Below are 27,800 nucleotides of genomic sequence, written 5' to 3' on the forward strand. Positions count from 1 at the left end.
AGCGTCCTTCACCGCCCTCCGCAGATTGTACGACGCCGCTTTGTAATTGTCCATATTTCCGGATACAAGACCGTCGTTGTAAGCGGCCGTGCGAGCATTCAGAGCGCAGCGGATGGATTTATCAACCCACAGTTTCTGGTTTGGAAATATCCGAACTTTCACCGTGGGAATGATATTATCTGCTAGCATTTCTAGAGTTTGTGTATGCAGACTTGTAATGTCTATTTCACATCTATTCCAATGACTTATACACAGTTTTCATTTTTAAATCAGGCCTGTCAAACTTAGTTCAGACACTAAAGGCTGGAAGGACTGCAGATGGCTTTCAGCTTAGAGCATGTGGTGTGGGGAGGGTGTGGTTTGAGCAGCCACACCTGTCCTGGGTCTACGTAATTGGAGACCCAGGATCAGAGTGGCTGCACAACTGTTGCTTGTTGGTTGGTCTAACGAGCAACCGGTAAAACCCCCATCCCCCCACACACTCAGGAGAGGAGCCCTTGTTATGGCACATGTCCATCTGCTCCCAGGCTTGTTCCATCCAGCCCACTCTCCACAATAAACTGTCACACAGCCTTAATGCTAATCTATTCTCTCTCCTCTATTGTGTGATATATACTACTACTTCTACTACTACTAAAAATAATAATAATAATAATAATAATAATAATAATAATGATGATAATAATAATGTACTAATAATATATAAGTGGGCAAATGCAGACTAAAATCCCTGCCCTAATTTTCCTTTAATTTTATCAATTACCAACATGGTGTACTTCTAACATTTCTGGTTATGGAGAGCCACCACCAACCCCCCCCTTTGGAGAACTATTCATCATGTTTGGATCTATAACAACTGATCACTGCTCCAAGAGGGGGAGAATCACCACGGTGAGACAAATAAACATAGAAACAAACAACATTTACACAAAAACATGAACATTGGACGACAACATGTATTGAAAAACTGAATTAGGTCCAGTTAGGTCCAGGAAAACTGGAACTACAACTGGTCCCGTGGCCTCTTCCTGTGAAAGTTATGGCAGTAAATAAGGGAGGAAAGGAGAGGAAAGCACCCCCGGTTGCTGGGGTGCACTCCAAGCAGGGGTGCATGAGTGCATGTGTGCGTTCGTGCGTGCGTGTAAGATGTCCACCTGTGAGTGTATATGACTTATCCCCATTGGTACTGGTGTAGAAGGTCGGTATTATGTTGCGGCGCCTCCAGGCAGCGCAAGGGGCCCCGAAGCCCCCCGAACTCCACAGCCCCGCGGACAACCCTGCAGAAACATTTCTCAAACTGGTGGAACATGATGCTGAAAAGGGGTGAAGGTGAACGGCGGCTTTACCTAAATCTCTGATACCCCTTTCCCACTGCGCCAAAAATCTAGTAACACCTGCTAACATCTGGCATTTGTCATCCGTGGTAAAGGTGAAACTGGGGTTTCAGTCCCAGGTGAAATGACCTTGCAATAGACACAGGTTTGTATCGACTCCAGCTCCGATCGGCTCTAATATAAACACGACACCTAGGTCGATGCGCTAATTTTGGCGCGTTTATAGACAGGAATATGCCTGTATCATTCAATCATGTCATATCCCATTCAGAATCCTAAATCAAAATCAGAAGTGAATGACTTTTTTCTTGCATGGGGGACCACGAAATGTTTTGTGTCTGGGGATCGCTGCTTGGGGAGCACAGCGGAGAGCCCCCACGCTCCCCGCCGGGCTCCAGTCGTGGTGCTGCTGCTGTCGTGTTGGGTCGTTCACGAACGATCAGATTCTTCTGAACGCCTCAAAATACTTTTTTCCAAGTTTTACAGTTTTAAGTTGTTGTTTGTTTAAGTTGCTGTCCCCCCACCACTCCACACGGGAACCATGACACGCCCCTTTTTCAACGTGTTTGTGATGTTGAAAGTGACACACCAGGAAAAATAAACGCATTGCACCTGGCTATGGGAAAAGCGTCCATCGCCTATTTTTTACAGGGTATACCTGGGTTTAAAAAAAACCTGGATAAACCCACTCATTTTGGTGTAAATAAAGTATTAGATACCCCGTAAGAAATGTGAGGCATCGTTGTTGTCTTTGCACACTGCTGCCTCACAATTAGAGGGCAAACATTAAGATTCTTGTTTGAGTTTTTGACAGTATTCTTGCCTTTATGCTTAAAACACAACAGTCAATAATTTGGCATCTAGATATACAGTACAGCTTTTAATTGAGTGAAATCTCATCATATACTTTGCTCTCGAGCATAGTGCTGTAGTCCGTGTGGAAGGAAGACCTGTACCTAGAGATGGGGGGACACGATCTTAACCTCCTAGGCCTTGATCAAATCTCTTGAGGATTTTTTCGATCTGCTTGGTCAATGCCATCGTCATCCTCTCAGCTAGAAGGTTGTAAATTTTATAATAATTAAAAAAAAAAACCCTCCAGTGTATGAAAATACTTACATAACCGGATCAATCTGTTTCGCGCTTCTTAACGGATCGTGGAAGTTATCACAGCGAGAACTGAAATGGAATCCATTAGGTAGGAATAACTGCAAGACGTTGTATTGAATAAGGAAAATGCTGATTGTACTCCACTGACTGTAACTGAGCATTTATAACAAGTATTGCAGATTTGCTCTGCGTGTGTTTCACTTCGCTGCAGCTGCGCATGTCAGTATCAGCAGGTGTTATGTTCCTATAGAGAATCACACCTCCATTTCTGCCATAACAGCTTTTTTCCTATAATATGAGAATGTTGCCATCCTCATGTGTCTTATGGCGTGGTCCAGTGTTTCCTAACAGAATGCAATTCCTTTTACAGCGGCAATGATATAATTCAACTTTGGATTGCATGTTGCGGTCTATTCATATGGGATAAACAATTCCACCATTTGCTACTTTGACAGACTCATTTATTTCCACAATTTGCAACTTTAATATTGACTAGTTGTCATCGGCTTGCTTGGCGCTTTACTCATCCAAATATTCAGCATTTGATGTGATGCTCCAGATGCGCACGGCAGGAATTAACTCATGGAATTATGTAAAAAAAAAAACTCAATCAATTTATAATGCTCTTTTAAAATAAGTAACATTGTGCAGCCAAATTAGCTATTTGCACATAATGTGAGTAGATGACTGTTAATAAACTCCCCATTGGCCTGCATTCCTACCGCAAAGCAGTATTGCACTCTTCCATACATAGTACAGCTGGAATGGTCTTCTAGAGCGTGTCTGCCGTGTTTGAATATTTTTGCGTGGATGTATTTTTACCGAATCAGTTCTGTCAACATGTGCTTACTCATGTACCTTTATCAGTGCGCATGTTTATGTACACCTAACACTCCCGTGTAGTCTTCCAGGTCATCCTGGGTCCTGTCAGGACTAGCATTAAGTAGCAAAGCAGAGTTGTTGTTACCCAGTGCCACTATCACTAGCTCAATGCTCCCCATACCCTCTCTCTTTCTTCTTCTCCTTCTTCAGCTCATTCTAGCCTTCCGACCCCCGCCCCACCCACCGCTCTCGCTGTCATTTGTCTTGCTGCATTGCGAACCGTGGCAGCTCACAAAGTCCCCATGGAGCTACTCCAGCTGAACTCTGCAACGTTCACATGCTTGTTTGAATGCCGTGTGTATGTGTGGGCACATTTTTCAATGACTTTCTGTCTGCCGCGTGTGTATACACACACATTCAGTCTTGTGTGCATTTCTGTGTTACACGTAAGGCCTAATGACGATGAGGTTCAAAGCTCCTTTTCCTCCAATCCATTGAACACTGTTGAGAAAAGTCTGATATAGCCTATCTGCTCTTCTTCGCTCTGAATGGCATTAACATAACTCGGTTAACACTTTTTCAAAGGTTGCGGTGAAAGCCGTGTCCCTGGGTCCATAACTCTGTGTGCAGCCGTCCAAACAGGGCAGGTTTACATGAATAGAATTGTTAATGGCTTCTTTTAAAAAGTGGGGGACAGCTCTCTAACAAATTGCACATCAACAAATAGCGACGTGCCATTGGCTGAGCGGCTGCCAGCGTCAGAGAGAGAGAGAGAGAGAGAGAGAGAGAGAGAGAGAGAGAGAGAGAGAGAGAGAGAGAGAGAGAGAGAGAGAGAGAGAGAGAGAGAGAGAGAGAGAGAGAGAGAGAGAGAGAGAGAGAGAGAGAGAGAGAGAGAGAGAGAGAGAGAGACTCTAGGAGAGGTGCATTCCTTTCCACATAATTAGCCTTTATTCTGCTCTCTTAGCTGGGATCAACTCTCTCTGTCCTCCTCTCACTCCGTCGCTGTTCTCCTGCGTTCTCCCCCTTTTTCAGATCGCTCGCTCACTTCTTAGGTGTAAGCCTGCAGGCATGCTGAGTGCCAGCGCGCCAGCGGCTATGAGTAGATTGTCTTCCACATACATACATTTGCATTCACATTTTCTGAAAAAAAAAAAAAGTGTAGAAGGTATAAAAAATGGGTAGAGAAAGATATAATGAGAAATATAAGGAAAGAGAGTGTAAAGTGTGCACAGAGAGATATAAGTGAACATAGTGGTCCATCCAGAAATGCAGCCTCAATCTCAATTTTGCTAAATAACCACAACTTTTCCACATGAAATGGCAAATAAACAAGCTGCCCAATTGTTTTGCCCCTTCACGAGAAGACAGCGCCTACATCACCACCATCTCAGTGCTTACAGTACTCATACTTGGTGCTTACTGTGCTGTACTGTATGTTGTATTGAAGGTTTATTTTCTAGACGTATTACTGGGATCCCAGCAAAATACTGCAGTGTATTATTTCTTTGTAACTTTGAGCCCATGGAGTCCAAGTGAGTACCAACGTATTTCCAGGTGTTTTTGTGATAGGCAGAACATGAATTATCATAGGAAGTGATTACATAATCTCTTTCCTAATTGGTGGTAGATAAATAAACACTTCCCACCCTTCCTCACAGTTTTGCCGCAAAAAAAAAAACACTGCACAAATTGAGAAAAGCCTCTGCAGAATCAAGCATTGTTTTGCCGCAACAATGGTAAAAAAAAAACTCCCCCATATTCCAAAGGGACTAGAGAGGAAATGAAAGGATCGTAGGTTTAGTGACCTTGCCTCGTAATATTGGGAGGCCTAGCTTTATCCAGAGCCTCCGACTGCCCTCTCTAATAACCCCTGAGACCAGTTACCGGCAGGAATCACGAGATGCCGAAAACCCTGGTGATCACAGCCTGCACACTGCGTTGCAACCGATCAACACACTTAAGGGTATAGAGATGTCATCAGATTTCATCATGACACGGAGCGACCACACGAGACCTAGCCTGCTTGATAAAGAGGGCTAGATGTTAGAAAGAGGGGAAATAGGAGGGGAAAAGAGGAAAGGTAAAGAAGGCACAAGTTTGAAAACTTCACCAACAGACACCCGCTCCGGCTACCCCGGCCAGCACCAGAACCCGAGGGAATTGTTGGTAATGTTTGTGGAGTGTGTTGTTGTGGAAACTACAGGATAGGAGGCAAGTCATTTAAAGTTAAGTAGGACAACGGCAGTGGAGAATCCCGACTCTGATGGAGAGTCTAATATATGTGCTGACTCAATGAAGGGATATGTTAAAACGAGTTACATAAATGGATGAATATACCTGGCACACCTTTGATGAGACATTTATTGAGAAAATACTGCAAGCTATGCGGCCGCCATCCTTTCCTTTATATCCAGTTATTACTGTAGCACCAGGCAAATGCAGGTCAGCCATCCGTTGGAGGGCTCCAGACAAAGAGGGATTTATCCTGCCCTACTTCATGGAGAGACCCCCATGAAGACGTGTTTTAGATGAAGGCCCTTCCAGGTGTCAAACTCATGGCTAAAAAAATTTCACAAGCTATTCGATTATTTGACTTCATTTTATTCTATATGGTTTCAGTGGTTTTAAACTCCAAAAAACGACTTGTTCTGGTGCTCCCTCCGCTGTATATAAGTAGATACTTTGCGGACTATTTCTTCCTAAACCAACAAGCGATAGAAGGCATCAGAAGGAAAGACTTTGAGTTCTACATGAACCTGTTGTATTGAGGAAGTATCACGAAAGAGGAGGAACAGTTGAGATTTTGTGAACAAAGATAACTTGGCAACAACGAAAGGGGAAGCAGCTAATAGGCGAGTGTTTTACAGGGTTTCATCTTGTCCTTATTTAAAAACAGAGATTTACATTATTGTGTTTGTCAAGGTCTTCACTTGCGTACAAGGAGAGTAATTGTCTTTTTCTACTTTGTACAGTACAGTCAAACAAGATGAACCAGATTAACAATATGACTCTTTAGTCACGCCTTCGTCATAAAGTTGATACTCCAGCTTTACCAGCGGTGATCAGACGATCAATTAAAATAATAATAATAATAATAATAATACTACACTTTTTTTCTGCGCTTATATTATATACTGTATACAGGCAGAAAAGAGTGTGCACGAAGATCCCACCAGAGTGGGCGTCGTCATCAACACGGCCACTCGCTCGCTCGTGAATTGTGTGCTTTCAGGGGCGTGCGGGGTTGTGTGTGTGTTTATGTATGTGTGTGTGTGTGTGTGTGTGTGTGTGTGTGTGTGTGTGTGTGTGTGTGTGTGTGTGTGTGTGTGTGTGTGTGTGTGTGTGTGTGTGTGTGTGTGTGTGTGTGTGTGTGTGTGTGTCTTTGGGTGTGGGTGGGTGTGGGTGTAGGTGTGGGACTGACGCTTCCTATAGGCCAGGGGTTCCCAACCACCGGGCCGCAGACCTGTGCCGGGGCCATGAGTAGGCAGGCGGGGTTGCCCTGTTTAGCCTGTGTTTGTTTCTTTGGCCTGATCAGCACGATCTGAAATTGAAAACAAGCGAGCAAGCAGTGTGTTTTTATTATAAGATATAGTTATCTATTATCTATTTATATATATAAATCTATTTATATGCCAGGGTGGGAGCGGTGCCTTGCTCTGCTTTCCAAGTTTTTTCTCGAAATACAGGGATACTTTTTTTTAACGTGACCCTAATACTCTTTTATTGTAGATGTATTAAATGTATTTATCTTCCTCTGTGCGTAACCGGGAGACACTTTGTGCAGTATACTTACGGGTCCTGGTTTGGGGTTTTCAAAATGTGGTCACCCTTTGTAAGTCATCAGCCTATTAAAGTAGGTTCCCTGGCTCTCTGATTAACACCAAGCCAAAGCACCATGAATTAGTGTAACTTTTTAAACAAGTACAAAAAAACAGTATAGAAAAACAATGCCAAAATGTTTTACAGCATTGCACTGCACCACATCTGAAGTAGTAACATAAACAATAAGGATTTTAACTCTAAAAACAAAAAAAATTGAGATTGTGGAAAAACACACGTTGGACTCCGATGGCCCGAGTACAAAGCGATACTTTTCATCTACTGTATCTTACCCAGACTCAGACGAAAACCAACTTCATCCATGTGTCCACAACTGATATATTGACGGGCGGCATGCTAACTGTGTTAGCTAAACGCAGTGCGAGTAAAATTAACAACAACTTAGTGTAGTTTAGTTTGAAAGTGGACCTATTATGCTCCTCTTTACACAAGTTAAAGTAGGTCTCTAAGGTCCCCAAAACATGTCCTTGAAGTTTTTCGGTGAAAATCCCACTCAGATGATGCATGAGAACCACTCGAACATACCTCTAAATCCACTGTGTTGCTCACGCTCTGTTTAAATGGGTGGAGCCACCCTCCTGAGTTCTGTGAGCCAATGGGGTTTGAGCAATGCTTCCGGCTTTCGTTGTATTTACACCGTAAGTTTCACCAAAGTCCACCAAAATATGTTTCTGAACAAATTTGATGCGAGAAATAAGCAATCTAGTTGCTGAATCTTCACTCATATTAGATCTCCAAGGCCTAATGTAAAAGTTAGTTCTGACTTTTGTTGCCGTGCTCCAGGCTTGTGGGAGAGACGGACGGGGATTTTTGTTTCATGTAAACGTCGGAAAATAAAAGAAAAATAAATTCATGAATCTACAACAAAAACAGGCTGTTTTTATTGGTTTTGTTCGGAGAAACACACCGCGGATGGGACGGAGCAGACGACCATATAAATAAATCCGTGGCGAGATGGCGTCGGCTCGCGCAGAGAGTAGGAAAAACCCTTTGGAAACGGAGCGTTCGCAGCGTTCGGAAGCCTGAGCGTTTTGTTTGCAGCCATTACTTTGTCATTAGTTTACCTCATTATTTGACACTTTGGCCACGTCTAATATGAACATCCCGCATTGTAGCATTTTATATATATATAACAGAAAATAAGGAAAAGCAAAAACAGATCCCCTTTAAATCTTAGGAAAATGTTTTAATTCGGAACTGTTTTTGACACATTTATACTTCCGTGATTATTACCTGGGGTGTGATTACTGCTTATATCTTTCTACTTCCAACTCGAGGGAACCTCCTTTATCTATTGGGTCTCTAATATACAGTAAATGAACCCCCACCCCGCACCCCATACACACACACACACCTTTACCTTGTTTTTCCCTCTGCATGATGACTCCCTAGTTCTTCCTACTGTGGAATCTGCTGCATCACGGAAGAGAAACTGTTTGAGTGGAAGTGGCAACAGCGTGTCTCACCCCCCCCCCCCCCCCCCCCCTCCGTCCTTTCATGCTACAAGCTCTTTCCAGAGCAGCGAGACAGCGGCAGGCGGGCCGGGCTTCATATGCAAATATAGCCTGAGTGGGCGGTTGCGGCCAAGAGGCTGTGCAGCAATGTGAGGAGGCGCTTGAGCCTGCCCCCTTGAAGCCAGTTGCTAGGCAACAAGCCCACGGTGGGCGGGGCTCATGAATTCAACAACTGTTGCCTGATCTGAGCCTTCACTGTGTGAATGCAGCCAGCCGGTGAACCAGTCAAGACAGAGAGGGAGAGAGGGGGAGAGAGACGGGGGGAAAGTGTGAGCGCTAGTGTGTTTGGCAGCGGCGGAGTGTGTGTTGGTGCCTGCAGCTGCGGCGTCTCGGCAGGAAAACACAGCCAGCAAGTGCAGTGCTTTTCTGTCGTGTGAAGGGAGCAGTTCCACCGGCTCTGCTCCCCCGCCTTCGGATCATTCAGCGGACTATTCCATTTCTTCGGACTTACCTTTGGACTATCCCGCTGCCTAGGGAACACCTGCGCTGTAGTGTGTGTGTGTGTGTGTGTGTGTGTGTGTGTGTGTGTGTGTGTGTGTGTGTGTGTGTGTGTGTGAGAGAGCGTGTTGGTTAGAGACGGCGGACCAAGCCCTGGCCGGACAGGGCGAGTGGATGACTTCAGTGAATGAGGGCTTGGCCGGCGGCGTGTGGGGGCTGGGGGCCCATGGAGCCCCCCACCAGCTAACGGACAGGGTAAGAGCTCGGACTGCAGCGGGCTGATCTCGGGTGGGGTGGGCTGGGCTGGGCTGGGTGGAGGGTGATGGGGGTGCTGGCGGCGGGATCCATAAGGTTAGGAGGAAGGATAGGGTCGGAGGTATTTCAGGAAGAAGAGGGTAAGGTGCGAGAACAGGATGATAACGTCCAGAACGAAAAAGCGCAAAGTGTGTTTGTAGAACACTGCTTGTTGGTGTGTATTTGGCCGTTGGGTCGACTCATACGGAACATTTCAGCAGCGCAGAGCAAAGTCCATTGTGCACCAGTTTGTGTGTGTTTTACCTTTGAGGTGTAATTGACCCAGCTTTGACAGTCTGCCGGGACCTGTCTTCTTCTGTCAGTGCAGTTCCTCCCTTTGTCTGATGGGATTTCCTATCCCCTCTCTCTCTCTCTCTCTCTCTCTCTCTCTCTCTCTCTCTCTCTCTCTCTCTCTCTCTCTGGGGTTGGGCTGGGGTTCTGTTTCGGTTCAACATCTCTCTGATGGTAATGGGATTAATTGAGGGCCGGGAGGGAGGGAGGGAGGGAGGGAGGGAGGGAGAGAACTAGGCAGAGTGGGACAGGGAACAAGTGACATTGGGCATGGTACAGTCGCATTGAAAGCAAAAGGAGGAGAAAAGAGGGCGAAGACAAGAGATGGAGATGAGGGGAGCGAGAGGGATCCCAGGGGAGGTTGAGTTCCCTCCCGACGGTGGAGAAGTTGGAGTTCATCGGTTGATAATTGATTGTTACGCTACAGCTGTGTCTTCTGTTCAGGGTTTCCAGGTCCAGGTTGTAGCTGAAATTAACCTCACAGCAGGGCGTTTCAATCTAATGAATAAATGCTAACTTTTAAAATGCTAACTTCTGTCATCAGACTTGTATTGGTATGGCTATATTGTATGCCGACACCAATATGTTGCCTGAACTGGGACTGGCAGACTTATACTAATAACTATACTATAAAGGCAGTTAGTCCAATCCTGTTATATGGAGTTATCGATACTTAATTAAATATGAATTAATTAGTATAGAATTGATATTTAATGAATTAATTGTCGTCCTTCTCAGTACAGCCCACAAAGGAAGAATTTCACTTGGATTTATCTGCCTCATCAGGGGCCAGTTCACAAAGAAATAGATTGCGGCCCCTAATAGCACAGTGAATTGCGCATTAATTTGCTCCCGCTATCTGCGTCGTTTTTATCGTCCGATTCACAAAAGATATGCCAGCGCAAACACGCCCATAACGTTTTGCTGCAATTTGCCCTTGTTTTGCATCTAATCGCAATTATTTAAATACGGCAGAGCACCAAGACACTATTGTGAATTGGCCCCCTCAGTCTTTTATTTTGCCCAAACCAATAGATATGTTAGAGGTACAGTGCATTTTAAAGACATATCTAAATATGTCCGGATAATTCCAATAACTACCATACAGTATGATGGCTATATTCTACAAGTAACCATCATGAACGCTCCCTGTCCGGGATTGTGTGATTGTATGACTTAAAACTCATTGTACCTGAAATAAAACAGGGATATCCACCTGTAGAGTTTCACTCCTCTATTGTGGAAGCCAAGTGACGTCAACCCCTCAGGCAGCACCCTTGAAAGTCCCTGGTATGTGACCATGCATTGCATAACAAGATTTACTGTACACGGATTAAGCAGATAATACACTATTTATTGTTCGGGGACCTAAACATTCCTTTAGGTTTATCCTAGCATAGCGCTCCGTGTTGTACCTCAGGTTTGGTCTGGAACAATGAGGCGTCGATTTCATTTTGGTTAGCCCCCTTGGCCCTGGCCCAAAACAGTGCGGTTGACATTGAGCCTTGTGTGTCTCCGTACAGGCCGTACGGTATTTACACCAGGACTAGAATAACTAGATTACCTGTGCTGAGCTGTCCTGGATGAATGGAAGCTAATCCTCCCAGTGGTTGCTCACCTTCCTTACTCTCCAACAGGCTGGGGGAGAGAGAGAGCGAGAGAGAGAGAGAGAGAAAAGCAGTATTTAGTCTCTTTTGAACTTGTCTTGGAATGTCGTATTCTCAGATAACACACTTAAGATAACGCAGGCACCTTGCGTGTGTGTGTGTGTGTGTGTGTGTCTTTCTTCACCCTTTTGTGACGGGAAAGTGTTAGTTTGCCATTGTTATCCATAAGCCCCGTTCGCTGTCTTTGTTCCCCTAGACAAGCCTACTGCGGTTTTCACTTTCATCTCCAGATCAACTCGTGAGGCAACTTTTCAGTGTGCAATTAACTTTTCCCCATGTCTGTGGTCAAACAAATACAAGAAACAGTATTAAAAAAACAACGCCAGCACTACACCGTGTCCGCATTAGTTATATCTAAGCATAACGGGTTTTAATTTTAATGATAAAAAATTGTGATTGTTGTAAAACAAATGTGGGACTCTAATGGCCCCAGTTAAAGGGATATCGCAGCTTTCCGGGAGATTTATTTTTCCCGGATTCAGACGAGAAGGACAATACCAATGTCACGCCTGCGTGCGCCGTTCAAAGCTATTGACTGGCTGCATGCTAACTGTTAGCTCAGTGCATGGCTGCAGAGGGAAGCAACTAGCCTAGCTCCTGTGAAATGAGAGAAATAGACCTTCCAGTGATACATCTCGGGTCTTAATGACAAGTAAACATTCTCCTTCTTCTTCCTTTGGCTGCTCCCGTTAGGGGTCGCCACAGCGGATCATCTGCCTCCAATACCTTCTGTTCTGCGCATCTTCCTCCCTTACACCAAGCGCCTGCATGTCCTCCCTCACCACATCCATAAACCTTCTCATAAAAATGTTTTTTTTTTTTTTTAAAGAACAATCATAATAGATCGTAGTTGTTTTGCAACTTTAAGTTGCGGCTACGTTTGGAAATACTTTTTTTTTACTATTTTGGGACTTCATGTCCACTGACGTTGGCTACTTTTGTTCCCCTATGTGGGCCCGCTGAGGTTCTCATTGTCCTCTCCGGAGCAACCGGTGGTAAAAACCTGGCATCTCGCTTTTGGTGCACAAGCAACAGAAGATACTTCTCTCCTCTGCGCGGTCGCTGACGTACTTTTCAGGGTTTTTTGTGTGTCCCAACGGTCATCCAATTCGCTCAACACAAGCCGGTTAATTATTAACGCTGGTGGGAAAACGAGGCGCTCTTTACGCGTCGGCGGGGCGGGACAGCTGAAGAGCAGCGGGGGGTCGGACCACCTGCCGAGGGTCCGCCGCTGCTCGCGCACCGTCAGGGGCCTCCATTCAACCCACAGCACGCAGACACTTAAACAGACACACACACAATCGGTTTCTAAAAATAGCAACGGACAATGCTGTGGTCGTCTGCCCCGGACACAACGGAAATGACTAGTTTCAATAACGGCGATTTGTTGTTATTTTTAACGGCTAAATGCTTCCTAAACAACTTCAAATTTACAAATTTTTGTTTTATCTGGTCTATTTCTATCGAGATCATGATTGATATAAACCGACTTCTCTGTAGTTATGCTATGTTAATAACAATAACAATATTAATTTAATGGTACAACAATCTAAGATATTACATGCTGAATAAAAGTATTATATCTTTACTTTATATCTTTATAAAACTAAAACAAGGTAGTTTTATCTAATATCTGACTCTTCTTCCTGCTAATGTAGATTGTCTCGTAACTGGTCTCTGTTTAAACACGGCCAGTGGCCTGACACCAGTTGCTGGACGAACTGGTATACAGGCATACAAACACACTCTCACAAGAACAAATCACGCACAAACACACCTATTCTGCACTGGGCGTGGCACGTGCTAATGACACTGCAATACGACGCTAATGCTCGGTCGATAAGGATTTTCTCACACACACACACACACACACACACACACACACACACGCCATTTAAAATTTGGAAGATTATTTTTCTAAATAACGCATGTATATATATATACACACACACGCATGCACGCACGCAAACACACACACACACACACACACACACACACACATACACACACACACACAAACATATACTATAAAATGTACATAATGTTCCCTGGCGGCCGCAACAGTTGTCTGTGCTCCTGTCCCATTCAGCTTTGTGAACCGCCATTAACCACGCTCCAGCGCTCTGTCTCCATGTGGAGGACATTGTGAATGGGCGCTCTATCACGAACACACACGTACATAAATACACATAGACGTAACCTACACACATAGCAATGTTAACACACACGCAAACGTAATCACAGATAAAGAGTTTTCTACACATTATACTTACACATACACTCTGATGAAATCCACACTTCTACTCAGCATATAACACATAGACACCATTACAGTGATCAAATCAAGATACATACACGGCAAACAATTACAGCAACAGAGTGACAAACACACACGTCGATTAAAAATGTCGGAAAACAGATTATGGCTGGCAATGATTCAGTTTGGGAAAGTACTGTAAATCAGGCACCTTTTACACACACTTAGTATGATAATAATTTTTTAAATTTTAAACAAGCTGTGTATTCTACATGAAGGTTCTACACATGAAGGCCACACAGACACACACACGTATACACCAGGCAGTTTGGATTCAACCCCTCCGGACTTTGGTGTGCGCTCCACCACAGTGTTCCCAGTGTGTCCAGCGACACCGCCTTCCCCTCCCCGCACTGTCTCCTGTTCCGGGACGGCATTCCTGGAAACCCAAGAACGCTACCTGCGAGCCCTGTGCACCTCACTTTGATACCTGTACTAGAGTGTGTGTGTGTGTGTGTGTGTGTGTGTGTGTGTGTGTGTGCGTGCGTGCGCACCCAATAGTGCCTGTGTTGACATTTTTCCGAGGAAGGTTTTTCCTCACGGGTTAATTGAAGCAGTAGAGGGGATGGGAGCGGACTAAGGACGGAAACACAGTAGCTCTGTGTTTTCGGAGGGAGGATAGGTGTTACCTCAGAAAATGCTGGCGGATGAGTTACGACTTCCTCTCTGTCTGTGTCTTTTTCGGTTTATGTGTGTTGAAAGAGAGCTCCTGCTGCCGTGAAAGACCACATTTCCCTATTTTCGGTAGAAGCTTAAATAAGCACTTGCTGGCTCACACAGACAATGATACACAACGATGGAAACAAATAACGACGCTGTTCACCTCGCTGTTGCGGGTTGTTCATTCGGTTCCGAAAGTTTAAAATCGTATCGTTGATGTGTATATTGTGAGGGTTTCTACTGTTACTTCACTACCCAAACCTTACATCTCCTTATAGGGACTGATGGTTGACAAAACAGATGTTAAGTATGAAGCTGAGTTGTCATTTTTTGGATTGTTATTATTGTCTGATCGCTTGAGCCCAGCGGAGAGCATAAGGGACGAGACGGAGAAAGCTGCTTATCAGAGGAGAGAGAAAAGTGCCTTTTTCTCTCTCTCTCTCTCTCTCTCTCTCTCTCTCTCTCTCTCTCTCTCTCTCTAACGCCTACATCCCTCATCCCCGCTGACATGGTAAAATCAAAGCCTCTTCCCACTTGAATTGGTACAATCAATGTTGGTTCACGAGCAGACTCATCTAATCCCACATCAGACCTCCACCTCCTGCATCTCTCTCTCTCTCTCTCTCTCTCTCTGATCTGATCCCCGATGAAACCGTCCGACGCTTTTGTGTTGTTCAGCAGAGAATCAATCCCGCAAACCGTTGCATCGTTGTCTAACAGACGAGCGTTTCACGTCCTAAAATATCAAAACACGGCCCTTTTTTTTTTTTTTGAGAGAGAGGAATACCTTCGATTTCACTCCTCTCTGCTGTCAAGTCATGGTTTGGCGACTTCAAAGCCGCCGCACTTCCCCTCCTCGGCAGACGTGGAGCCGTGGGACTTGGGAACGCACGGCTTGTTCACATTATTCTGGGCTGCGTCAGGAAGGCAGATTAATGATTTGTTCAGCAATAAAAAAAAAGAAAAGTATTGACCCGGGCACCCGGCGTGGCCTGAGAGGGAGGGAGAGACACAGAATCTATCTGTTTAACCACAGGCTTAACAATCGTTGTTGCTCGGCTCAATAGAAGACGTTGGGGATCGTTGCTGCGTCAGAGATGAGATGGCAACAGACTAATGGCAAAATAATGAGCCTTTCAAACTCCGTGGGTTGATTGAGAGCTGCTTTTCCAATCGGAAAAAGGGCTGATTGGTTTGTTGTTGTTATTTTTTTTAAATGTTTTGGGGTCATAAGGACGGGGTGCTTTCACGGTAGCACCGGAGCATGTTTTGGGTGAAGTCAACGTGCTATTATTTCCAAACATAGCCATTGTTGTGGAGAAGAGTCTGCTCGGTATGTGATATTAACATATTCATGATAACGCTCCACAAAGCAGATGTCCCTTCAAATGGAAATGAGGCTTCCCTGGCCCAGATCTAGGTATCACACTCATTTTGGCTTCTAAAAATGGAACTCTCTTATATGTGCTCATCCAGTTTTGTTCTTTTGTTTTGCAGTAATTTGACTGTTGCTCATGTTAGAGAAGGCATGGGCGTGTAGTGCTTATACATTATTACATAATCACCTGATCGCAATTATTTCAGCCACTCAGCAATTGTTTTGTAAAATCTCCATAATACAGGTACTCCTCACTTTATGACCTACCTGTTTAACCACCGTTCAGACATACGACCAGCTCTCTGACCAGTCTGTATTGTACACTGTGTACAATACAGTACAATACAATACAGTACAATACCGTGGCGTCTCAGCATCAAGCATCTAATCGCACATCACCCTTTATACACAATATATACTATATACACTATATACACTATATATACTATATACACTATATATGCTATATATACTATATATATTATATACAAGTATACACTATATATACTATGTACACTATACTATATACACTATATACAGTATACTATGTACACTATACTATATACACTATATATACTTTGTACACTATATACACTATATATACAATATATACTATATACACGGTATATATATGTCTCGTTCCCGCAGTCTGTCAGTATTCACTACACTAGTGTTCTCAATGGCCAGGCCCCCTTACCGTGAAATAACACGGGCCCTCGCTTATCGACCAACTGGCTTAATGACCTGTTCCCAGGAATGGAACTTAGTCGTTAAGTGAGGAGTACCTGTAATATGTTCTTCTCCCAATGTCAGGGGAATTTCAAGCCAATGTGAGAAATATCCCAAAAAATTAAAAATCTAAATGTGACAAAGGTATTTCTCACAAGGTGGATTACACTACTACAGGCTTCTACTGGTATATGAAAGTGTCATAAAAGAAGAAAAAAAACAATGAATTCATTCATCTCAATTATTTGTAAGACAATGAATCATCAGCTAAAATGTCATTATCGTGATGAAGGTCTTGTTGAACGTGGGTCTGCGTTCTTCCCCACACATGTACACACTCAGACAATGTGTTTATCCGAGGAAATCATAGTTCCTCTTTGTTTCGTAACATGCTTGTGTTTCCTGTATTGTAATCAGCCACGGCTTTACCTAACAACTGCGCCGTGACAACACACGTTAGTCAATATTTGAGTTTCAGTGCTGCACCAGTGCCTCCTACTAAATGATGACGCTCATTTGCAGCATAAAAGCTGAGCTCATTCAATGTTGAAAGTCAACTGCCTTCCTATTTGAGTGTCATTTGAAAGTGTACATTTGAAATGTAAAATAGACAAAGCAGAATAGTCCTCAGTAGTTAGGCCTATAATAATCAATTAAATCAGGGATAGGTTTTCATTAAAAACATGGTTTATTATAAGTACCCTATAACCTGGTACCCTATAATCTCCATCCCTCTTTCTTTCATCTGTCCCACCTGTGGCGCTGGTGGCACTTTGCTCCGGTTCTCCGGCTCTTGATTAGGGTCCTTTCTGATTGGAGCTTGCATGTTCTCCTGGTGCTCACATGGGGTGTCCTCCATATAACATTGGTAAGGACCCCCGCCAAAAACATGCATAAGATCGTCGTCTGACCAGCGATGGACATTTGGTCCCCGGGCGCATCGCTGTACACTGCCCACTGCTCCTGGCTGCCCCCTGGAGGAAGGACAAGCTGGGATGGGTTAAATGCAGAGAACAAGTTTCACCAGCCACCATTTGAAGCGTGTGTGTGTGTGTGTGTGTGTGTGTGTGTGTGTGTGTGTGTGTGTGTGTGTGTGTGTGTCTGTGTGTGTCGCCATCGTCGCCGCACGGGTGCATGTGTTGTGGTGTGTCTTGTTCTTCTTCCCCTTCTTCTCTCTTTCTGTCCTTTCTTTCACGTTTTTTCTCGCCCCTTTCCGTTTTCATCCCAGCTCTAGAGGCTGTAAATAATAGATGTTTCCACTCAGCCTCCTTCTCCTTAACGGGCTTGGCCCCAGTTCTCTCTCCACTTTATCTATCTCTCTTGCAGTTTGCTTATTTACATATCACAGGCCTATAATCTCACATATGCACATGTACATGCACACATGTATCTTCATGTACAGTATCATGCATGTCATTATAAAAATGTACAATAGTATTATCTTAGTGGAAAATAATTACAATAAACAATATCTTGATTACTGTTAACTGACTTATTGGCTTTTATTAAATAGTAATAGTACATAACATAATTATTTTTAATTTGTTTAATTTGGTATAAAATAGTAAAATAGACAGTCCCCATGCAGAAATATTTTTTTCTTATCTTGGGGTACTTTAACATCAACATTTGAACATTTAAAAGGTAAACCTTTGCTCTGCACACTTGACCTTTGAGTGAATTACAGGCAGGCAGGGATACGAGTATGAAGGCTCGATTAAACCGTGTGAGAATACAGCGATGGCTCGAGCACGTTGCCGTCGGCTCACTGCAAGACAGGCCCAGGTGTCACGTTGTGATGTACGACACGCCAGGTGGCTCTGGGAACAGGTTCTCGTATGAACATGGCATCACAAACAGGCACGGGGAGTCAAAGCAAAGGAGAGCACACTACATCGACGACACAGTCGCTAGTGCAGATAAGTGTTTCTTTGCACAACACATACAGGCCTGAATGATAAAGTGTTTGTATCTAACTTATACATTATTTGTAACCATGTTATTGATAACATGGAGGAAATCTGTGTCCGCAAAGTATATAGAATGGACAAAAACTACCCTGTGGAGTTTCAACCAGTGCAGGTTGAAACTTTTATTTTGAAAGTGTACCTGGATTAAACTGCCTCAGTCTAGGTTGGGTTTTGCAGCATGTCACGGTTCCATAACTCGAGTCTATGATCAGTTAAAAAAAAATGAAATAAAATGACAGTCCAGCAGCGTCATTCAATTACAAGAGGACATGGTGGCATGAACCACACTCGAGCTGCTGCAACCAAGCTGGGTTTCCTCATTTGAGAAGCTGGGCTTCATGAATCCGTGAAGAATAGAGAAGTAAGGCGATAGGTTAGAGAAGTGAGGTGTCTGTACCTCGTTCGGAGGTCAGACAGCAGAGCAGAGCATTAACTTTCCGGTAGCGGAAAACTACTTCTTGGTGTCACATTTGATACCCAGCTTTTTAGACTGGCTTTTTTTCAACTAGGTCAGATCCTGTGCGGTTGGGTTGGGGCGGAAGGTATCTATAGTCTCTGCAGGGTTCCTGTATAAAAGAGTTTTACATAAAGGGCTAAAGAGCACAGACGGAGCCGGCAGAAAGGCCTTTTTTATTCTGTTTCATCAGTTTGAAACACACATGAAAAATGTATTAACTCACAGTGACGAAAAACTGTCGATGCAGGAAATAGTTACCCAAAGTCTAAACTCAAGAGGTTGCAAACTGCTTTGAAAAGTGTGATGCTCCCTTTTGGATTATCAGCCTCTTTTCCACGTATAGTAACTTATTGAGGAGCCATTTGGACTTGGGAACCTCTGAAGTGGGAACCTTAGCGTTCCCTAAAAGAGTTATTGGTTGCATTCCCTCAGCACCGTGGAGATCGGGAGCAATTCTTTGGGTGGATGTATTTTGGGTTTTGGCTTTCCATTTTCTTTTATAGCAGCTTGCATGGCTTGCTTTTGACCAATTCTTAATTGCTATTCACTTCGCCCCAACTCCAGGAACCATCCAAGTGGAAGTATTCAGTATTCATTTGCCCTGGTATCCACAGGGTGCCATGCAAACCCAAATCAAGTTTCGAAAGGCACAGCATTTTGGATATTGCTTTGAGTGGGTTCAAGAAAACCGATGATTCTCACACATGTGTGTGTAAATGAAAGTCAGAATGAATGCGTTCGATGTTCTTCCAGGTTTGTCATTACACAAAGACCTGCTGTTGGGTGTAATGGGATGTCCCATTTCCGGCCTCTTGAGAGAGCTTTGTCTATAGGGCTTGTCTTGCACAGGTTCATTTTTTATTTATTTTATATTAATGTCATTATCTTGGTTAATTTAAAATGTTTCACTGAAAACCAACAATGAACAGCACTAATGGGCCCATTTGTGCCCATAGCCTTTAAGGCACGACTAGAATTTTCAAGTTGAAAAAACATTAATAGGACATTGCCCTTCTCCAGTCTTAACCCTTGGTTAAATTGAACCCTTTAAGGTGAAAAATTTCTTTGTGGCCGGTGGGGAAGTTAAGGTCTATTAGGGATGAGACAAGGCTGCTCCACCAGGAAACCACAACATGTGGAGCTGGCAGTTGCCAGCAGGGTGGGGGCCGTTTGACAGACTGGCTGTTTGTGCTCCAGGGAGTCAACAACAAAACTACTGTGTGGTCTGATGTGTCAGTAAGAGCCCCAGGGCTTTCCCAGAGCAACTCACACACATAGACTCAAACACACAAACACACATACACACACACACACACACACACACACACACACGCTTAGCAAGCAAACAAATATGGACGGACGTGTGCCACACATACACACACACTCTCTCTGGTCCAGCCTCAATCATCCCTCTGTTCCCCTCTTGTCAAAGCAGACCGGGAAGGACTGGCCGCGTTTCAACTCATCTTCATCCAACCTACACACACGCACGGTTGCATAGAGGCACTCTCTCTCTCTCACACACACACACACACACACACGCACACGCACGCGCGCGCACACACACACACACACACACACACACACACACACACACACACACACACACTCACGTCACATGGGGTTTCAATGTCCTTTTCCCCTGTCTTTGCCCTCAGTGCGTCTCTTGGCAGTGCTCTTTTTTTACTTATTTATCTATGTTCATTTGCCCTCAGAATACTGTGCTCAACTGTGAGTGTTTATTTGTGTCCCTGCGGGAACGTCTCAATCAAAGTCAGAGGATATTAAACTTTTGAATTAAGGAACGTCCGCTTAATACAGCACAATGTGTAGCGCAATGCTAATTGATCCCACAGGGACATAGATATGGACTGATGTAAGTTTCTCTATGTGACATCGTAGAGTGCATACGGTACACTTAGTGCTCACATGCCAGCATACCACACGCACGCAGGCACAGACACACGCACGCACGCACGCACGCACACACACACACGTGCGCCAATTGACTTCTTTCACACCTACTTATAGTCTGTAAAATGGTGGTAGTGGTAATGTCTCCTTCTTGTCAGAGCATAATGCAGATATCCAGCGTACTAAGTGTAATGGGTTTTTCTGTTTCCTTGAGTGAATTGGTCCATTCCGTGCGCTTGATTCTAGCATGTAACTGACCAAAACCAGTCTTTCCCACTTGAGTGTTTAGTGTGAGAACTATTAAACAGATCCTGTGATGTGGTGTCAGGGCAATGGCATGTCCGCCAATTTTGTGGAAAGGGTTTGCTTTGTGTGAAAGAAGCTTTCATATGAGAACAGTTATATGCAGATTCCATCTAGATGTTAATGAGGACGGTCTGACTTTTAACCCTTCGGACCCCATTTTCATATTTGTCTGTTTGGGGAGTGGGGCTCTAATAACATATAATCTTCCACTGGAGGCATTAAACCACTTGCACATAGTCAAAAATAATGTTTCCAACGTAACCTTTTTACTTAACCGGCTGTTTTACCATTAGAAATTCACCAACTAAATTTTTGAATCTGATGATCTCGGACCGTAGTCATTTTTACAATTATTTCAATTATGCAACTGCTCTTTGTATTGGATATTATTATTCTTTATTACTGACATTAATGCGGCTTAAAAAATTTAAAAATTCGACTGGAAGAGTCTTCCAGAAACCCCCTCATTGTATGTTTCAGCTGTTAGGTCGGTGCGGGATAAGACCATGTTCTATTTGCATCAGACTGGATTAGAGCTGTTTTGGGAGTCAAACTGAATGGGGGGTGACCTTTGACCTTTGACCTTGTGACCATTCACCCCTTCAGACCCGCTGTGTCAGATCCCAATCCTTCCCACCAGCCATGGGACGGGGAAATCACGGCCTGGAACACAATGCATATGGTTTGCTCTTTTGGTGAATACAGACGATACTTTTTCGATGAGAAAATTCAGAGAGAGGTTGAGAGAGAGAGAGAATTGTTTAGGTGCTGAAGGTGGAAAACCCTCTTCCCATGTTGATTGATGTGACTAAAAAGTAACTTGTTACGGAAAAGAAACAAGCACCATCAGTGTTTGGAGTGGTTTTAGAGGCCGTAAGGTCATTGATATACAAGCCATGGAGTAAAGAAGGGTTAACGTATACATTATTGTTTCTGCATATTAAGAACTTCTTCCAAATTGCCCAGCTGATCAGAACCACTTGCCATTAAAAGCAAGAGTGGCACAGTCATCAACACGGTAATCGTTTACAAGTAATCATATTATCCCTTTAATGGTGCAGCATTGCTAACCTATTGTTCATTTTGTGTTAAAAGCGCCAAATTTGGTACATATATAGCTTAATATATGTAGAATAAATCTGGATTTTGGGCCATTGCAGATTGGCATTCTGATGACTATGGCGGAAAATGGCTGCCAGCGGTTACTAGCGTAGAACACTTTGGCCAGCCCCAAGCTGTTGTTTCCATGTTTTCAGGACCACAAATATTATTTACATACAAGTTCAAGTATCCAACTGCAGGCAATAATAAATGAAAGAAAATGGTGAGATTGTCTCTACATGTTATAGTGATAACTGGATTAAACCGTAGCGGTAGTGAGTATAGTTACTCATTAACATCGGTCATGTTACTACAGCACTTTTTTAATTTGAAAAGACTAGTGTAATTGCTGTGAACACATCTTGAAGGTCCAACCAACGTTATGTTATTTATTCATCACGGCAAGACAACTTTCCATGAACCATGGCATGGCACTTTAATGTTTGAGTAAAGGAGAGAGCTTGGAGTCAGTCGGCACATTCTCCACCAGAGCACCTCAGGTAGGCAGGATTTGCTTCGCCAAGTTTTTCGGTGGGAAGAGCTTCCTTCTTTCACGGTCCACCTTTGTGAAGGTGCTGTTCTGTTCAAAATAAGTATGACAAACCGATCGATAATGTTCATTGCATCATCTGGGATCTCCTTTGGTCCATTCGCCAGCATCAGTAGTGCTTCTGTCATTTCCTGCAGTCACTTCCGCGGTGACCATGCAGCCTTCTTTCCGTCTCCAGCAAAGCTGGATACAGTGTCGCAGCCTGTCAAAGCATGGAACTTTGGAAGGCACATGACATCTCTGTTCCGAGGCACACAGCTATTTGGTGGGCTGCCATGTAGCGAAAGCTCTTGCCAGTTCCGAATGCTAGCCACAGTTCATATCCAGCTCGTTGTTGACTTATGGCAAACATAGCCAAGACCACAATATCAGTGTCAACAGTGTGAATGAGCATCTGGTGGTGGCCATGCTGTGCAGCGTGTGATACATGCAGTATCCTATGACTATCAGCTTCTTCATGGCTGCATGGGGCGAGGGTGTGGAGATCCTGCAGTATCTGTGTACTGAGCACCCCCTTCCCGCCAGTAAGAACAATGTCCTTGTCTTCCTCTCATACCCCTTTTTCACCAACGCCAACCTATGCTGGTTCTGGGCTGTTGCTAGGGCCAGTTCACAGTTCGTTCAACTGGCAAAGCTTCTAAGAGCCGGTTTGATGGTTTTAGTGCTTTGTTTTTTTTTATCGGGTTATATTGGGTTAGGTAGTGAGTGGGACAGAACTGATAAACATCAATGTAAGCGCTGAAAACATTTATAATATTATTATTATTTGAATAGTGGTGAAAACCAGGACAAATTTGGAGTGAAAACAGGGGGCGAAGCTGGCTCGAATTTCAGCAGTCTGCAGAGCCCAGAGCTCACTTGCTGCTGCCAAGCGAGCTGCAGGAGCTCTGGGCTCCACGGACTGCTGGAGTTGGAGTCCTCTGATGAGTATCATGAATTGACAACTGTTTATTTATTGGCGGGCAACATATGCAACATATTCCACTCTCTCCCTCAGAGACACACTTTAAAAATAGCAGCTTCCAGCTGAACCATATAGCTTTCCTGTGGAATAAAATAAATAGCATCATATAAAATAAACATTTTAATAAATGCTAAACGTGCACAACCCACCAAGTAAACACAATAAATGATTTATACTGAGGTTACAATAACTAAAATCCAACACAACTCCAACTTTACTCCAACTTAATAAAAGCCGCAATATAACATAACATTCCCTGCTGTGTAAAAAGCCTCGCGCTATCCACACTTGTTCACGGTGCACAGAGGTAGAAGCCATTTTAGCTGTGTGGGACCTCGGAGCCAGGCCCGCCCAACCAGGAAGCAGAACGGAGCGTAAACTCCATTTGCCCAAGTTAAAAAACAAATTAAAAAGCGTGCTTTTATTTTAGATTCTATTATTTTTATTTTTATTTTTTGGTATTTTTTTAAATGAATGTCACATTTCCTTATTGAACGAAACAAAAGAGCACCGTGCATAACGCGCAAGAGAAATTATCGCCGATCTAATTATTTAGAACGAATATCGGCCGATAATGATCAGTGGCCAATTGATCGGAGCATCCTTAGAAAATAGCATTGGAATTGACAGACTAGCAACACACAGGTCTGGTAAAAGGTAGAATTCCCACATAGATTGAGTTAAAATAACTGACTACACACCTGCCCTCTCGCCCTCTCACTTTACCCGCCCCCTCCTGCAGTTTGGTGAGAAGTCTCTGGTCTGTCCGGTCATCATGTGCACGCGGGCCCACGCTGACCCCGCCCTGCCAGGCAGCGGCCAGCTGCTGCCCCCCGAGGACGAGGACGAGCGGGAGCGGGAGTCGGACAGGGACAGCGCCGTGGGGAGCACCCAGGGCTCGGACAGCTCCAACGGGGACAAGGAGGACGCCCTGGGGGACCTCTTCCTCCCGGAGAAGTAGGGCCGCCTTTGCGTTTGCCTCTTGATGATGTGATGATGTGAAAATCATCACAATTAACCGACTTAAAGACCTTTGCCTTAATCCCCGAAAGGTTGTTCACATAACTGTTTTTATGCTCTGTAGGTGCGGGCAAACTAGCATCTCGGTGACCTCCGACCTGTCGGCACGATCCTCTGCGTCACTGAACGAGGAGCAGTTTGAGGACTACGGGGAGGGGGAGGAGCCCGACTACACTCCCAGCAGCCCCTGCCCCGACGACGAGAGCCGCACCAACGGATACTCCGACCTGGGCTCCTCCGTCCCCTCCAGGTGGGAGGGAGGGAGGGAGGGAGGGAGGGAGGGAGGGAGGGAGAGAGGAGAGAGAGAGAGAGAGAGAGAGAGAGAGAGAGAGAGAGAGAGAGAGAGAGAGAGAGAGAGAGAGAGAGAGAGAGAGAGAGAGAGAGAGAGAGAGAGAGAGAGAGAGAGAGAGAGAGAGTGTGTGAGAGTGTGAGAGAGAGTGTGAGAGTTCTGGTCTGAAATATTAGTGTGAGCGATAATAGAGGTGAGCGATATGGCTTCTTCTTGTCGTGTCCACAAAACAGTCAGTTACAAGGCTTGGCTAGATGTGGTTCAGCCACAGCTGAACACATTGCTGTCCCTTCTCATTAAACTCCATATCTTGTCATATCGCTAAGTCTGATGATCGGACTTAGCGATATGGCAAAATATCATGACACAATTTTTTTAAAGGCAGGATCAATCCACGATCTTATCACGATTCTTTTTCATGTTGGTTTTTAGGACTATTTTGCAAGTTACAGAACAGTACAAGCGAACTCATATCCCCATTTAAAAATATATAGTCCGAAAAGTTAACAAAGAAAGAAAGAAAGAGGTAAAAGAAAAAAAGAGTAACAGACCATTAAGACCAAAGTACCCTTTTGGTGAAAAAGAGGGAAAGAGAGAGGCTCAAACTTAAACTGCGAACTCCGCCTTAAATAGCCCCTCCCCCACACCTACATGTGAATTATGGCCGTATGGGTGTTAATGAGAGTGCCGAGTCCCGCCTGCCTGCCGAGAATGGTATGCACCTCGCCGGAGCGGGCACAGCTAAAGCGGAAACTACCAGCGCGCTCTTGGCGGGCGGGCAGAACTCTGCACAACACCGGCACATATTTTCTCCACTGCGCGTCCACATGCTCCGTTTCACCAAATAAAACAAATAGAAACAGTTTAATTTTAGATCATAATTTTTTTTATTTCCATTTACTAATTGAACGATACAAAAAAGAAAACCCTGTGCGTCCCTCTAGAAAATAGTGTGATTGAAGATCTGCCCAAAAAAAATGTGGAAGCGTGTACCAGCCACAGAACTGCAGCTGATATAATGTACAACGCAGCACGATACTAACGATGGCTCTGTAAAGGCAGATCATGGAAACATTTGAATCTCTCACGATCTGATATCGTCATAACGCACACGCTTACATATGCCTCAAATCTTCCAAGGCATCGTGACCCCCGCTGTGAACTCTGGCGACCACCCTTGGGGGTCGGGGCCCCCGGGTTGGGAATCACCAAGCTCTTCAATACTGTCCAGCCCTGATCCTCACGATGCACAGTGCAAAGAAACGGCCCCTGACGGATGAAACGGTCAAAGTCCAGCACATAAGATCACACTTAGTGAATGTATAACACAGTATCTAACACAGTATGCACATGAGTCCAAACTGTGTGAGCCTGAAACTTATTATCTCCTCCCGTTTATTCTGACTCACTGCTGAAATTGCGACTGAGTAGCTTCAGCCCTTCAGGCCTGTATTAAAATTCACCAAAAAGCCCACGTTTAAGGGATTAACCCCCCCTCGCAAATAGACTAGCTTGACTGCGTCATGTTGCTTCCATGCATACCAAGCAGACAAACCTCGCAATTACAGTCAGAAAGCTCTTACTTTCACCCAGGGGTGTTCAAACGCTCAGGTTCTGAAATAAAAGCAGCTGGCTGGCTTTAAAGGGGCAATAGACAACTTTTTGATTTCCGCCCCCCGAGCGTTTCCAAGTGGTACAGTGGTACCTCGACTTACGACTGCGTCTAGTTACGACTACTCCAAGATACGCGTAGCGATAGTCGCGAAAATTTGTATCGACTTGCGACCGACAGCTCCAGTGTGTTTTATTTATTTATTTTATTTATTGTAAATGTACTTATCGAATCAAAGAACAAGCCTCTCTCCCCCCAAATGGTTGACACACTTTCTTTGTGCTATTCTACAGCCCTCACACTGTACAATCAACATTAACTTCATATTGTTAAGTAAAAGCAAAAGAGTTGTGTATTGCCCCTTTAAATGAGCCGTCTCTATTCCTCCACTTACCCAGTCCTCTCTCTGCCAAGCCGCTATCTTTTTTTTGAACGTTTTTACTGCTGTGGTTTGGCAAACATCCAGATCCATACACTGGATGTCCAGGCAGTGGCGCATACAAGCTTGTAAAAGCTGCTTCAGCCACTATTCTACAAGCACTCAAAGCCTCAATAGATTTTAATGTCATGCCCATCTGTGTCTCGGACACCCACGAGAGGGAATTACTCCATCCCAGTCTATCCGTGTGTAATAATAAGTTATGCAACCTTCTGTAACATACCTGCCAATTTTGAGATAAAAAAAAAAAAATAAGGAGATTTTTTTTTTTTTTTTGCATTTCAGCAAAAAAATAACTCGTGCGTATTTTCTTTAACAATCTAATCGGGCAGCTTCACTTGAATTTAGTTATTTTAAGAAACGCGGGGCCTGGGGAAGTCGGAGGTTTTTCGGGAGAAAAAGCAGAGCCACGTAATTCTTTGGTTATAAATGACCATATCAGCTAAACAGATAGATATTGATATTCTATGTCACAACATCTGCTCATGAATTCAAAATCCCAGTTCATGTCTTCAGGTTCATCATATCGAACTACACGTCACCATATTAGACCAGCATGATATACTGTATTTCCCAGCCCTCACTTACTTTATTTTTGGTGTGCGTGTGTGTGTGTGTGTGTGTGTGTGCGTGTGTGTGTGTGTGTGTGTGTGTGTGTGTGTGTGTGTGTGTGTGTGTGTGTGTGTGTGTGTGTGTGTGTGTGTGTGTGTGTGTGTGTGTGTGTGTGTGTGTGTGTGTGTGTGTGTGTGTGTCTGCAGTGCGGGCCAGACCCCTCGTAAGCTGC

General features: G+C 44.2%; 1 protein-coding gene across 1 annotated transcript in view; it reads left to right on the forward strand.

The window, feature by feature from the left end:
* The window catches only part of rab11fip4b (RAB11 family interacting protein 4 (class II) b), a 71,509-nt gene that overhangs the window by 33,808 nt on the left and 9,901 nt on the right, over positions 1–27,800 (forward strand). Inside the window, exons 4-6 of the mRNA XM_079999803.1 lie at positions 24,399–24,613; positions 24,741–24,926; positions 27,775–27,800. The exon at positions 27,775–27,800 is cut by the window's right edge and continues 109 nt beyond it. Of these exons, the coding sequence (XP_079855929.1) occupies positions 24,399–24,613; positions 24,741–24,926; positions 27,775–27,800 (427 nt within the window). The remainder of the gene's footprint in view (positions 1–24,398; positions 24,614–24,740; positions 24,927–27,774) is intronic.

Source organism: Zeus faber, assembly GCF_960531495.2.
Source record: "Zeus faber genome assembly, chromosome: 4".
NCBI lineage: Eukaryota > Metazoa > Chordata > Actinopteri > Zeiformes > Zeidae > Zeus > Zeus faber.